Raw genomic sequence first — 15442 nt, forward strand, 5'->3', positions numbered from 1 at the left:
AGGAGTATCCACCGGTGGGTTTCCCGCCACCTACAGACCGCAGAGACGCCGACGACTCGACGCCCTTGCTGGGCCACAGTTCTTCATCATCTCTTTGCGGTCCAGAACTATTGTCACTGAGGTGCCCCGCACGCCTCTTCCTTGCAGGACGCCAACGCTCTGTCATCGACGAGCACCGCTTGGAACGAAGCGGCGACTTCCCTGCCATAGTTCACCCTGTTCACCGTCGGACGTTCGACGACCCGCGACTCCTGCCTTAAAGGGAGGGCACTCAAGAAGGGCCATCGATTCCCCGACACCGAACGCCAAGTCCCCCGACACCTCTCGACGATCCGTGGCTCCCGCCTGAAAGGGAGGCACCCAAGAAGGATCGGTCGGTGCATCATCGGAGAACTCTACTCCACCAGGTACATTGGGGGGGGGTAGAACATTCATAGGAAGAAGTGAGACTATCGAACAATATATGGACTGGGCTTGTGCTATATATCTTTATTTACAGGTTGCCCAGGTGGGGGGATCTCCACACAGAACTGTGCCTAGTGGCAGGGGTCAGCATTCTGCCTATTGTTCTAACCATTTTACGTTCCTTCCTATCTCTATTGCTGGTTTATTCGTTATTGATATGTGTGACATTTAAACCGTACAGTTGATGCACTTTAATGAGATTTGATTTTTTTTTAAAACACTTTTTATTGGCATTTAGGTAAATTTGCATTGCAAAACTGCATTTAGTGGAGGTACTCGTTAGCCGTATAGAGTGAGAAATTAACAGGTAACAACAAAAGTAACAACAAGAATGCACAGTCTCTTTGTGTGGGTGTCATTGTCCAGCTCGTATTCCAGAGGGAAGGAGTGTGAAGGCAGAGTTCGAGGGCTTACGAATGATCGAGGTTCAGGTTCTGGGTGGTTCAATATTTGTATAATGTTAGGGTGGGCAGGCACCTCAGGGAGGCTTGAAGTCTGCGGAGAAGGGTATGTCGCGGAGGAGGGCCCTCCACGCTTCAAGGGTGTTGTTTACGTCGGCTACTCCAGTGTTAGCTCCATCCTGCCAGGCTCTGGTCTCGGCTGTGGTCCAACGCTCTAGTTCTCTGAGCCAGTGTTCATATCTCGGGCCTGGTTTCGACTTCCAAGCCATAGCTATGGATCTTTTGGCTAGGATGCAGGAAATGTCCATCAGCTTGACCACATGTTTGATCTTGCTCATTCTGGGGTATGCTCCGAGCAGGCATTCCTTGGGGTCCCAGTTGTATCTGGTAATGCCAGCTTCCGTGCAAGTTTGCTTTATTTTGGACCAGAATTGCGACACCTTGTTACAGGACCAGAACATGTGTAGTAGGTCCGCTGCGTTGGTGCCGCACCAAGGGCAGTTTGATGATGTCTTTTTGTTAAAGCTGGCAACTCTCTTCGGGGTCATGTATGTTCTGTAGAGAACATTGAGTTGGATTTGTCGGAATCTGGTGTTCCTGGAGACCTCCTTGGGGTAAAGTAATACTCTCTCCCATTCAGTGTCCGTGAGCGTGATCTGGAGGTCAAGTTCCCATCTTTCTTTTAGTGCTGCACTTTTAGGGTTGGGTCTGTCTATTAGGCAGCCGTAGAGACGGGTTATCGGTTTCCAGCCGTCTGAGAGTTTGTGCATCTCGTTGAGCAGGGGGTTGGGGTTGGGTTCTTCCGGCCATTCAGGCCATTTTGTTTTCGCAACCTGTCTGAGACGATGATACCACAGGAATTGGCCTCTGTTTAGTTCCTCCGACTCCAGGATTGCTTCGAATTCTCTGAATTTGGCGTCTTCGTACATATCGCCCCAAGTGTAAATCCCAGCGCGCTCCCAATTTCTTGCCACCCTGAGGTCTGTTATGGTTTGGCATGTGTCCACAAGGATGGGGGTGTCAGGAGAATACGGGTGAGTCATTTCAAGGATGGAGCAAGTTCTAGTCCAAATTTGTCTACCCAGCTGCACAATCATGGGGACCTCTCGTGTTTGTTTCAGTGGGTTCCAGAGTGATTCCTTGGGAAACAGGTTGGAAGGTATTAGCCTTAGTAGTTCTGATTCCGCATTTGGGTCGTCGTGGAGCCACTTTGTGACATGACTGAGCTGAGCTGCTAAGTAATACATGTGTAGGTCCGGGAGCTGCACCCCCCTCCTTGTGACGCAACGTGAGGATCTGTAGGGGTAGCTTGTGTCTAGCTGGGCCCCATAGGAAGTCTCTGATTAGCGAATCCAGTTTTCTGAAGAAGGATATAGGGATGTAGTGACAGACATTTGTAAAGTAGTAAAGGAATCTCGGTAGGATAATCATTTTCACGATTGCTGCTCTACCCATCATGGCAAGTGGCAACTTTGACCAGAACTTCATGGAGTTGCGGAGTGCTTTTGCTGCTCTTTCAGTGTTGTGGTCGTGGGTGAGTTCTGGGGTATGCGTTATGTTGATTCCCAGGTAGCGGAACATTCCTGGTTGCCATTTTATCCCCACCACCGGCAAATCTTCCTTAGTTGTCTTGTTGAGTTTGGCTAGCGGGAATGCACAGGATTTTGATCTGCTAAATTTGATTCCGGAATACCGGGCATAATTGTCCAGGACATCGAGCAGAACCTGCGCGTTCATTTGTGGGTTCTTTAGGTATAGGAGTACGTCGTCTGCGTATAAGGAAATTATGAAGTGCCTGTTGCCCAGCTTTATGCCTGCATCAAAGAACTGTTTCCTGCAGTAGATAGCGATCGGCTCCAGTCCCAGGACGTACAACATGGGTGATAGCGGACAGCCCTGTCTGGTGCCTCTTTGTATCGCCCAGGCTTCAGATATTATTCGTCCGGTCTTCACTCTGGCCCTGGGTGAGCTATAAAGGACCCTGACCCATCTCACAAAGCCCTCTCCAAACCCAAACTCTCGCAACACCTCGATTAACCACTCCCAGAAGATGGAATCGAAGGCCTTGACGGCATCTAGTGAGAGTACCGCCAGATCCTCGGCGCTCTCTTGGGTTTCAGCTATGACGTGTTGTAGCCTTCTTAGGTTGGCCGTGGTGTTGCGTCCCGGGATGAACCCGTTTTGGTCCTCATGTACAATGGTTCCAATCACCCTCGCGAGCCTCTTTGCCAAAATGGTGGTCAAAATCTTGGCGTCGTAATTCAGCATCGCTAGCGGGCGATAGGAATCGCAGCGTTCGGGTGGCTTGTTTGGTTTGAGCATAGGGATTATGATGGTTTCCTTCATGGTGCAGGGGAGAATTCCTTCTTCATATGCCTCCGTGTAGACCCCCAGTAGTATTGGAGTGATGGTGGCTTCGTAGGTTTTGTAGAACTCGGGCGGGAGTCCATCGCTCCCCGGGGACTTGCTGGTGGCTAGAGATCTGATCGCGTCCTTGATGTCGTCAGCGGTGATCTCAGTGTCTAGTGCTGCGCGCTGTTCTTCCGTCAGTCTTGGGAGTCCGATCTCGTCTAGGGTGGCTCTGATGTCTTCTCTGGGTACTTGCTTATCGTGGGAGTAGAGCTCAGAGTAGAATTCTGCGAAAGCGGTGTTAATGTCAAGTTGTGATTTATGTGTAACTCCACGTTCATCCTGGATCTCAGTGAGGGAGTGCCTTGGGTGTTCCCGTTTGCACAACCATGCTAGTAGTCTACCTGGTTTATCGGCCTCTTTGTGTGCTTTGGTGGTGTTGGTTGCAAAGTCGAATTTCGCCAGTCTGTTCCAAGCCATTCGACAGTCGTCTCGGAGCCCCCGCAGGGTTTCCTCCTTTTCAGCAGCGGTGTCTAATTGGGACTCAAGGCGTGTTATCTCTGCTTCGTATTCTTCCAGTGTTTCCTTCAGGCGTCTCCGAATGCCTCCCGCTCCAGAAATGGCTTCGCCCCGTGTTACCACCTTCATCGCCTCCCATAGCGTACTCCAGCTCGATACGGACCCCTTGTTGTTGTCAATGTAGTCTTCGAGCTTAGTGCCTAGATCTTCCTTGAACTCTTGATCAGTGAGTGCCATGGGGGACAGTCTCCATGTCGGAATCAGGGGCCTGGGTTCGTTCAACCTCCACTGCATAACCAGCGGTGAATGGTCAGATATCGATCTGGCTAGGTATGTGGTGTCATCCACCAGTGCAGCTTGTTCCCTGTCAATGAAGAGGTAGTCGATCCTTGTGTGAACCTTGTGCGGGGCAGAGTAGTAGGAGTAGCTCCTTTCTTCTGGGTGTTGCTCTCTCCATATGTCCACCAGGTCTAAGTGTTCCAAGGCGTTGTTGAGAGCCGTGGCGGCGGCGTTACGTGGTTGTTGTAGGGGCGCCGACCTGTCCATCTCGCCATTTCTGGCGCAGTTGAAGTCACCTCCCCAAATGAAGGTGCCCTCTCTGTGGTGGGCTATTTTAGAGCACAACATTGAGATATGCGATGGTGTCCCGTGTTGCGGGAAGTAGGAGTTGACCAGGCAAATTGCTGTGTGTTCAATGGTCCCCCACAGTATCAGGTATCTACCCTCTTTGTCAGCTTCCGACCCCTGTAGGTGAAACGGAACGCTTGGGTTCACCCATGTGAAGACTCCACGTGCGTATTTGGAGTATGATGCTCCCTTTCCAATGCCTCCCCATCTCTCAGCCAGTTTGGAGGAGGATTCCGCCATCAGGTGGGTTTCCTGGAGCATTGCTATAGAGATCTTCTTTCTGCGGAGGTAGGAATGAATACGATTTCTTCTCAGGTAGGAGTTCATCCCGCGCACGTTCCACGTCAGTATCTTTAGTTGTGATGTCATTTGGATGTGTGGGTGCTCTTTCTTATCCCCTCCCCAGAGGGTCTGCCCAGAAGGATAGGTTACCTGATGAGGAGATTCGGCGTTTGGCCCTCATTCTTGCCTAACGTTAAGTACTGCGTCAGTTTCTTCTGTTGTCCGCTCGAGTGTGATGATGTGGAGACTGTGCATCTAACATAACAGATAACATAACTGTAACTAGTGCGCCTAGCGACTGTATTCACTTTGCTGTGCTCAGGCGCTCTCGCACCGTCGGGACCCATCCGGGCGTCGGGTTCGAGTGGGGTCGGTCAGGCAACTGGCCTGTCCTGGTCTGTTCGTGGGGGCGAAGTCCTGAGTCCGGTGTGGGGCCAAGCGAGAGCCGCGTTTATCTAGCAAACTTTAGTGTAGATTGCTTCCGCACTAAGGAGTGCATGTGTTTATGGCGGGATCCTGCGTCGGCGGTCATGTATGTGGCCTGCTGCATAGCTTCAGTCATCTGTCTCTGGGATGGGTGTCGGCGCCTTGGGCTAAGTTGTTGTCCTCCATCCACATGTTGGCGGCCTCTGGGGTCTCTAGGAAAATCGAGCGGCCCTTGAAGATGACTTTTAGTCTGGATGGGTAGAGCAGCATATATTTTAAATTTAGTTGCCGCAACCTGGCTTTGATTGGAACAAATGAGTTTCTCTCTCTTTGCACTTTTGGGGTGTAGTCCGGGTAGACGGATATTTTTGAGTTGCCGCGTTCGAATGGGCCAGTCTCCCTGGAGTGTCTGAGAATGACTTCTCTGTCCTGGAAGTTAAGTATTTTTGCTATTATTGGGCGAGGGTGCGAGCCCGGAGGGGGTCTTTTTTGGAGGGACCTGTGTGCCCTCTCGACAGCGAAACCTTGCGTGAGTTTGCCTGCGCCCACCTCTTGTTGTAGTAGAGTCTCTATATATGCAGTGGGGTTCAGGCCCTCATCTCCTTCGGGGATTCCGAGTATCCTGATGTTGCCCCTTCTGGCACGCCCCTCGGCCTCCTCAGCCCTCGCCTCGAGAAAAGCCACCTTTCCTTCGAGGTCCGACACCTTAGCCCTCAGCTCCACAGTGTTTTCTGTGGTCTCTTTGATGGTCGCCTCGGAGGTCGCGACCCTGTCCGTTAAATTCCTGGCATCCTGTCTCACAAGTTGAATGTCTGACCTGAATTCGTCAATTTTGGTGTCAATGAAAGTGCGCAGGGATGCTATGGCCTCCAGCACTTGTGTTTGGCTTTCAGTGGGATCCGCGTTTTTTGGATTTGTAGGATCGGGGCTGGGGGGGTGCTGGTCAGCCGAGGTTCTGGCTTTTGTGGAGACATAACTGTCCATCGTGGCAGGTTTTGGTTTGCCTCTGGCAGACATGACGGGTCTCTGGGGACGATGGTTGGGCGATGCTGCCTTAATGATACGTTGGGTGGTAGTGGCCCTCAAGTTGTAGGGGTAATATGGTCCTCATGGGTAGCGTGGGGTGGGTTGTTGGTGTTGGTAGTCTTGTTGGGGGGTCGGGGGGGCTGAGCGATGTTGGGTTCAGAGCTCAGAGCGACGGATGCTGGTGCCGCTGTGGGGTTTAGCTGGGCCCCCCCCTTCTCACCTCATGGGCTTCGTTACTCCCGGCGGCGATCTGGGTGTTCCTGTCGTCGCCCGTTCAGCGGGAGCAGTTCCAGCACCTGTTGGCTGCGGCTCGCGGCGTCCTGCGTGTCGGAGGGGCCGCAAGCGCTCAGTGCGTGGCTTCGAGGCTGTGTGGGAGTATGTCCCCCAGGGTCGCATCCGCTGATGACCCGCTCCTCCGTGTGCTGGGCTTCGCGACAGCTGTACGCTGCGGTAACTTCGGCCGCGTTAGAGCAACGCGGGGCCCGCCATCTTGAGCGCAGGTGAAGGTGGAGAGGGGGAGGGTTCGTGCAGGGCAGAATTATGCTTTCCCGGCTCCGTTTCTTCTCGGGATTGCTGTCGCCGCTCGATGGCGTTTTCCGCCGTTTTGTGCCTGAGTTAGTGGCCCGGAGGCGAGCTGCATGCGGTCAGACGAGGATCGAAACGCGGCGTGTCGGCCCAAGCTCGGCGCCTTAGCCTCCTACCACCATGAGCTCCAGGCCACGCCCCTCTTTAATGAGATTTGATAACATTAGTGGTACCACTCTAGACGTGTATATATTTATCATTATTGACTTCCGAGTACACAGTGCGTTATTGTGATCGTGTACATACCTTTGAATATTAATTATATAAAGACTGTGTTTTCAGTAATACAGTGTGTGGACATTCCTTTGTGGGGGTTCGGGGACTACACTGCACTTAAGAACCAGCTCGCATCACCTCCTGAGAAGCTAGGCCTGGATTGCTCGTCCATTGCTACCCTATAGAGAATCTTGGCTGGGGTCCGCAGTGCCTCTCCTCTACCATATAGAGAGCGGAAGTACAGACACCACCTACCAGTCTTTACAGTGGTATCACACTGCCTGCCACTGTGCTGGCAGCTCGTGTCTACAGTTTCACCTGCGGTAGCATGCTGTGCCCTGTTGCCCTGTTGTTGATGCGCCAACCTCTGCCTATTCCTCGCCAGCGGGAGGGGATGTGGGGGTTGGGTCTGCTGTCCTCTTTGCACGAGTTACTGCTCTTGTAGGACCTATGACTCCCTCTGCGACTGGCTGAGTGGCCCCAGCTTCTGCCAGCTATGTCGGAAATTAGTGGAGCAAACACTCTCTTGAGAGACAGTGAAGGTGTTGACGAAATTCGACATGTCTTTAAAAAGGTATCACTGAAGAATAGATCTTTGACTGCTGAGGCGGCTTCGGAGGATGCCAGTTCACCTAGCTTAAGGTCAATCTTAACTAGAATCGACCGTCGGCGTTCTGTGGTAATGGCGCAGTTTCCGTTGCCTAATAGGCACACTGCTCACTACACCCATCCTGCCAGGATGCTAGGGTCGATGGCTTCTCCCCCTTTTGTTTCTTTTGTCATCTGAAGGATTTTGGCAAGAGGGCCTAGCATGTCCAGGAGCTTGTCTTGCAAGCCCTCCATGAAGGGTTGATGCCCTTCTTAACATCTCTGGCATATTTTGCCATAAATGTCAGCATATGAGGGTCTACCTCAGAAGTTCCTGCTGCTTTGTCTGGTATTGATGGCCTAGGGCATTCAGCTCTCAACGTATCTCTTGCCTCCTTATTGAGAGGCGGCCGCAGGCGTTTGCACAGGTAGTCGGTCCCTTTCCCTGGTGGCTCCCATTCTGCTGACCTCGGGTGGAAGAAAGCATTCGGGGCGAAAGTATCATTTAGGGGACTCTCCCAGTGTCCTTCTTCGGTCTTCTTGTGCACCTTGCGGGGTTCCCCGTCCTGTGGGTGTTCTGAACTGACAGAGACGTGGGAGCACGCATCTTTGCTAGATGACTCTGAATGGCTCATAGAGTCCATGCCAATGGAATCCTCCTCTGGGCTGGAGGGTGTACCACTATGCCACCTCCGCCACGCTTTGCCTTTGATGTGCTTAGTCTTTGCATTCTTTTTGTGCGATAATGTGTCCGCGGGCTTGTGGTCATCTTGCCACTGCCTCTTATGGGGCTTGGACTTAACAGCTCTTGGGCCCTGTGAAAAGGCCACTTTTTTTTTTTTAAATCGAGTCTGCTGGCTATGGGCCCTAGCCCTGTTCTATAAGCTGCTCAACTTCAGGGTCGTCCAAGAGGCACAAAGGCCCAACCCCACCAGATTTGCTCCCTGAGGATTCTCCTCGCAGGAAGGCCATTGAGTGTGGAACATTGAATTCAAGAATACAATTTCCACATAATCCACAAGCCAGGAGGAGAAACTCTGCAGACTATTTATCAAGGCACCCGCAGGGGTACCAAAACGATGCACTAGAGAAAGAGGCAGAGCACTACATTCAATATCTGTCGGAGAATGCACTTCCACCAATGCTCACCCTCGCTCTATTTGCAGAACACACCATCAGAGCAGCAGTACGGCTCACCAACACAAACAGACCAGAAGTAATAGCAGAGCTGGAGATCAGACGAAATGCAACATCATGGCCATGTGCATTCCACAGCACTATGGGTATGGGTGCTGATATTTCTAAAGCACACTGTCACCTCTGGCATCTTGGCACTGTCTGGGAGGAAGAGCCTGGGAACACTTTTTTAGAGAACAGACAGTGCAAAGGAAAAGCTAGAAGTTGGCGATGAACCTAATTTTCTCAGGAAACGTGTTCTAAAGAGTGGGGGGCAGGGGGTTATGGGAGAGAAGACTCTAGCTGCTTTCCAAGAAAAATAGAAGGGAGGAGACTATAACATCCCGGCATAATGGGTAGGACCGATAACGTAGAGACCAGGTAGTACTAAGCAGAGGGTTTTGAATAAAAGTCAGTGCCAGAGTAGCAACCAATCAAATTTAGTTTCAGTGTGGAAAATTTGCATTGGCACGGGCGTTCAGGGCAAGACAAGCAGCCTGGCAAGAAGAGACTCAGGTAATCCTAGATTCAGCAACTTTACATAATCTAGGTGAGATGACAATCCGGCAGATACAGTAGTTGTTCTAAACTGTGCCAGAACAAACTGAAGAACTGATTTTTAGTATTTTCATAAAGATAAAGATACAAATAGAATAGTCTGCGGGACCAATGAGCAATTATTGTCAAACAAAAAACCAAGATTGCAGACAGTAGTAGAAAGTATGGACTGGTACCATCTCCGAAAGTCAGAATTGAGGTGTCCAGATGACCTGAGGGTCTGCGCACTATCAGCATTTCAGTTTAATCCATGTTGAGGTTCAACTAGTTCAGAGCTATGTAGAGGTCAATGCACACAACCCACCCTCACCATGAGAGGGCGTAAACATACACAGATCCAAACAATGGTGGATCCGAATCTCATCCTCACAAACATAAAAAGGAAACATGAGAGGGGACAGAGGGGAACGCTGAGGAGAGCTGTGAGAGGGAAAGGAGCCCATAGCACCTGACTGGTATCATTCTGCTAACCACGTCAGGTGTGTACTGCATCAGACATTCCTGCCTTGGCCAGCAGACCTAATAGGATAGAGCGGTAGACTGTGTTAAAGTCCACCATAGGTTGAGCATCATCAGGGCGATTGACACTGGTGCCATCAGAGGCCAGGCAGAGATCGTCAAGTGCACCCCACAAGGGCAACTAGGACACCTGGCTGTGCACATGTTTCCCTGTAAGCAATCAAGTTTATCATTGGATTACAGAAAGTCTGAAGCAGAGACATGGCTGCAAGTTGCAAGAGTCAGGCTATAAACAGATGTTGAGTTTCTTGGTAAATGAAAATACCTATCAGGTACATCTACTCAGGTATAATTTAGGAAAAAAACTGCAGTGTACAGATATTTGTGCTAAAATGGGGTCAAAACCAACACTTTCTACTTTTTAAACTGTGTTAGTTTTCTTTGTTGTACCACCTGCATCTACCTGAGCGACTGGGGGTCCGATTCTGAGGTGCATGCAAACGTAAGACAGTGTTCTTCGATGAAGGAGGAACACTTTCCTTATAAACACCATATTCTGATAAAGAAAGGATGTGCTGCAGGGACATGAAAGCCCCAGCTTCTGCATGTGCCTGATTTATGGCTTGTCCTCCCAGCAGCACTGGTTTAGCACAACAAAAATAGGTGTTAAAATATGACACCTTTGAGGCGCGTTAATCTCCAATGCACACTTTCTTCCTTTATAAATATAGCATTTCTTAGACTGCAGCCCCACTTTCATAGTTTAAACAAAGTTTAAGAAAACGTTCTTAAATTAGAAAAGTGGCAGTCTTTTAAGAAATGCTCGCCATGCCACTGGAGCACATGTTTCCTGCACAAGAGATTTTGGCAGCTTTTGCTGCTGGAAAGCATGACATCTCTCCTCCATTACTGCCGCCCACTTCAGAATGGTGGTGCCGTAAACTGGAGGGGACAGGGTTGTATTTCCACACTCTTTGATCATCAGCTCAGAATCTGCCCCCTGAGATATCACGTGTTTGCCACATAACAAGATTTGGATATGACCCTGGGTCTCTTCCATCTCCAGACCTGCTCTGGCCTTTTAGGGGTAACATTATTAAGTCAGGTCCCTATTTAGCCTTGCCAGACAGCTTCTATAGCTAACCATTGTTACAGTGCAACGATGTCCGCATCTATTGCATCAAAGGTAATGTATGGGCCTTCCTTCCTGTCACCAGGCAACTAGGAAACATAATTATCAAAGATTGGGCAGCATTATTCGATCCGTTGACATTTATTTCTCACTGCAACATATTTGCTTTGTTTAGAAAACAAAGACATATTTTATTGTATTGTCTGCAAGAAACATACACGTTGGCCACGATAGCAGACATGGTCATTATGTTACAGTGAACATTCTGTGCATGTGACACGTATACAATTGTGAAAATGCATCCATGTAATAACTGCTCAATTGCTAGAAGTGTTCATTATTATATTTCAGCTTTATGTGAGTTCTGCTTCTTATGGATTCGCAATGTAATGCATGAGTGTGTTGTTTAGAACCCAGCAATGGCAAGTTACCTTACCTTCTGTATCTGGGCAGCTTGGGCACTGTCCCAACACTGAAAAGAGAGAGGAATATGTCAGCGGTGCTGGTCACTGCGCCGCAGAGTCTTGCAATGACTGTGCAATGCTGTGCCTCCCTCCACTCATGGGACTGGGTACTGAGACTCACCTTCTGAGGTTAGACTAAACTCAGAAGCCTCTTCCACATGTGCGCTCTCCAAGATACAATTATTCACCCCTTGGCCTTTTCTGCATGGCTGCATTATTGGCACCGGCGCCGTCCAATTATCTTGTGCGCTATAAGGAGAAGTGGAAAGGACAGTCACTTTTGCAGTTCCCTTTTTCATTCAATTACAATGTCACACTTTAAGTCATTATTTAATAGCATTTTATATCTTTGTGCATATAAGATAACTTTAAAATATTTTCCTATAAAAGAAACATGCACACATAGATATGCAATGTTGCCAGCGGTGGAAAAAGGTGATTAGAAAAGTTCTTGCGTGCTTCTGAAACCGAAAGGATCCCGTCACATCTCAATGTTATGAGAGGAGAAAAGGGCATTTACAACAGTCTCTTGCTTTCTGTTGTTTCTCAGTCAGAGCACTAGGTAAGTGAGATATGCCGCAGAAATTTTAAAAAAACATTGATTCTAAAAATGCTTAGTGTCGCAGTGCATATGGCTATTTTCAAAGTTCTAAGATCCCAAAAACCTATGAACCCGGTAGCACCTGGGAGGTTAATTTCAATGCTGCCAGAGTGTAAATGGAGGCGCTAAAGACAGACGTAACACACTTACTTACACCTGTCATTCCCATTCCGGGATGCTCATTGTTTTTAAAGGCGGGGGGCGTAACAGGAGTTACGTTTCCGCCTCCCGTTCAACAACTTGGCTTCACGCCAGGATGCAATTGTCATGCTGGCATGAAACCAATGATTTCCAGCAGTGTCCATAGCAAATCATTGTAAACGCTGCCTGCCATCCGTACATGGCAGGCAGCGTTCACTCTATATGCACTGTGGGGTGCAAACAGAGAAGTGTGAAGAGGCTTCTGCCGCCTCTTTCCACTGCTCATGTGTACTCCACAGAGCAAATGGTGGACATTTCCAAAAGGGGGCCTGTTTGTGTGCAAACATAAGCTGTCTCCCCTCTGGACAATTTCTGTTTAAATAGAAAATAAGTGCCCTAATATCTCCAAACTATGTAAAAATCAAGAAATGCCTACAAACAGAAACCATTCTCTGGCTCCAGAAATACCTTAATGTAATTTGAAGACGTGTGTATGATCCACGAAATACAGAGTAAAGACACAGCCAAGAATCAGGGGGCAGCTGACACTTGGAGAGCTTGCAATAGATCTGTGAAATAGATCACAATCTAGTGCTCTGACTGAGAAACAACAGAAAGCAAGAGACATTTGCAGATTTTGGAAAACAGCAAAGTATTCTGAAAATAACAAAGGTGAAACACAATTAAGAGTTGGGGAAAACCCTACGTTGTTGTGAAGTATCATCTAAAATAGGCAGTGTGTCCGGCGAAGCACCGAATAAAAACTAGATTGACTGCATTTGCCTTACCTCCTATCTGGTATTGCATGAAGACGCAACTTACTCTGCTCCCAAGGGATGGCTCTAGATAGCTCACTTACTTGAACATCTTGCAAACTCAACTGAGGGCCTTTTTTACAACCTTGGCAGATGCAAGATTGAATCAGTTTTGCTGGGATTCAGACCTGTGAACTTCAGGTTCTTGGAGAGGGCCTCCCTAAATTGGAAACTTCACTGGCAAATTTCAGAGTCTGACTTTATTTTCATATATGTTGATTTGCACCTGCTCTAAACTCAATGCCTCTCGGCACTATGCAGAAGAGTAGAATATACCACAGTTTAATGGGTGTAACATAGTGGTTTTGCATATCCTATGCATGGGTACAAGTTGTTGAAATATATTTTTGTCTTGGCTGCACTCATAATTTGTACAACGCATGGCAAGCATTAACTTGGTGCTTGGTCTCTTCTATTTTAGTACACCTGGTATGAGGTTTTTAGAGTGTCGTCAGGGTGTATCTGAATACAATCACTAATTAATTTGAAATATGAGGCACAGTGATTTTTTTATGAAGGAATATTCTATGCACACTTTCACAGTACTCATTATTTGTAAGAGGATGCACGATGAGCCTACTAACTAAAGTGGAGAAGATAACTCATGCTGTTCTAGAATATTAAGGTTAAAGAAGGAAAGCATGCATTTCTGATGGATTCTGGGTCCAGTATGCTTGGATAGACAACCGCTAAACCCTGCAACATATTGCATCAACTAAGGTGCAGCAACTGTGCCCACCTTCGCAGATAATGGCCCTCATAACAACTCAGGCGGTAAGGGGTTTACGGCGCCGTAAACAGCGCCGACCCTTACCGCCTGAGTACGAGGTCCCTTAGCGCCATGGCGGATTTAACACCTGCTTTTAGCAGGTGTTAAAATCCATGGCGCTAAGGGACCATGGAGTTAATTACGCCACCGTAATTTACGGTGGCGTAATTAACGCCTTCCCCACTCCCATTATGCCCTATGGGGCAAAAATGGGAATGGGGAAGGGTAAATGGGGATTGGGGACTTACCGCCCCGCCAAGGTCGGAATGGGGCGGTAAGTCCGCCAACCACCATGGCGTAAACGTAGTTTACGCCATGGTGGTAAAGTCACGGCCCAGGCGGTAACTTACCGCCTGGGTCGTGATGAGGCCCATTATCATAAAATAAGGTGACATGCTACATGAAATTATTGCAAAAAAAGAGAGGTGGTCAAATTTAGAAATCAGTTGCAGTTACAGTTACAACATTTTGAAAGAAGAATAGCCAACATTCTGGGAATTCACCTTAAATTTAAAAACTCTTGAAAAATGTTGGTTGGTTGCTCATTGGCTAACGCCACTGGGTGAGAACATGTGGGCAGCTGGCAATATTTTAAGAAAGCAAAGCTCCACATCAATTTCATGTTTATTAGCATAAATGGTGAAGGTCTGATGACTGGGCTCTCTGACGATACCTGCCTAGTGTAGCACAGCCTAAATGGACATGTCTTTATGCATTGACATTGGAATCTTAGTGGCATGACAATGTTACGGGCATTGTGGACTTTTTTCTTTCAGTGGTATTAGTGACATTTGTGTATGCATTGTCCTGCAAAACCAATTGTAAATTGTATAGCAAGTGTTCAATGAAAGTATGCTGTACTGTGCACCTTTTGCATCCATTGTTTTATACAAATATCCTCGGGTGGAGAAGTCCCCGGGCCTTTTGAAAGCCCCTTGCTACGCTTGGCTGCTCGCATACTTTCATAGAAAATATTTGAACCCCTCCAATGTACATCTTTACGAGTAATCGACGTAATAAAGTGGGCTTTATGAAGGCCACGAAGACTGACGTTTTTGGACCTCTCTCTCTTTATCTCTTTTTGTCTCTCTCACTTTCTTTCTCTCCTCAAGTTCAATTCTACGGTTCACTGAGACAGTTTGCTCCATATAATATCAGTGATCGAAGAGGGCCGGAGCGGTGCTCCATTATTTTTTTTTAATTAAGTTTTACGTTTCCTATACTTTTTTTTTAAAATCAGTTGCAGAATGGTTTCATTTTAAAATAAAAGTGTAGGAAGAAATTGAAAGGTGCACTTCAGTGCACTGCACTGAACGTTCCCTTAAACAGCAGGCGCATTTGTTTAGGGGTTTGTGGGAGGGGGCGTGGTGATGGGTTTGTGGAGAGCAGCTGCAGGCCAACAAGGAACATAGGTCCACTACTTCTTTACGTGCACTTCGACCACTGTTTAATAAGCCATTTAAGAAGTGACACTCATTTATTCATTGACTGACTCGAACTCTATACAACCAAGGGCATCTCACCGAGAGGGAGGCGGATACATGCAGGGCCTCAGCATATGCAAAAGAATAGGGGTGTCTCTCCCCCAGTGAACAAGAAGCTTGATATTCCAGCTTTTCAGTAATTAGAGTCCAAGTTGTACAATGATTTATTGACGAAGAGGACAAGCTTCTGTAGAGAATTCAAGCAACCAAACCAAACAGGCAGGTATCAGCGAAGTTCCAAGTCAAGCTAGAGCCATTTTCAATGCTTTTTCTTGGTGCGAGCTAAGCTTTCAGATCTTCTTTGGCAGACAGGGGGCTCCTGGACTCATGTAACTCATTCTTCTTTACCATGGAAGCGC

The 15442-nt window shown here is 48.2% G+C and overlaps 1 protein-coding gene across 1 annotated transcript in view; it reads right to left on the reverse strand.

Moving 5' to 3' along the window:
* ALPK2 (alpha kinase 2) overlaps nucleotides 1-15442 on the reverse strand; it is a 535735-nt gene that overhangs the window by 336403 nt on the left and 183890 nt on the right. The window contains exons 5-6 of the mRNA XM_069626477.1: nucleotides 11395-11522; nucleotides 11246-11281 (exon numbers count right to left, since the gene is read on the reverse strand). Of these exons, the coding sequence (XP_069482578.1) occupies nucleotides 11246-11281; nucleotides 11395-11522 (164 nt within the window). The remainder of the gene's footprint in view (nucleotides 1-11245; nucleotides 11282-11394; nucleotides 11523-15442) is intronic.

This window comes from Ambystoma mexicanum, chromosome 6p (assembly GCF_040938575.1).
Source record: "Ambystoma mexicanum isolate Mex_15411 chromosome 6p, UKY_AmexF1_1, whole genome shotgun sequence".
NCBI classification, from domain to species: domain Eukaryota; kingdom Metazoa; phylum Chordata; class Amphibia; order Caudata; family Ambystomatidae; genus Ambystoma; species Ambystoma mexicanum.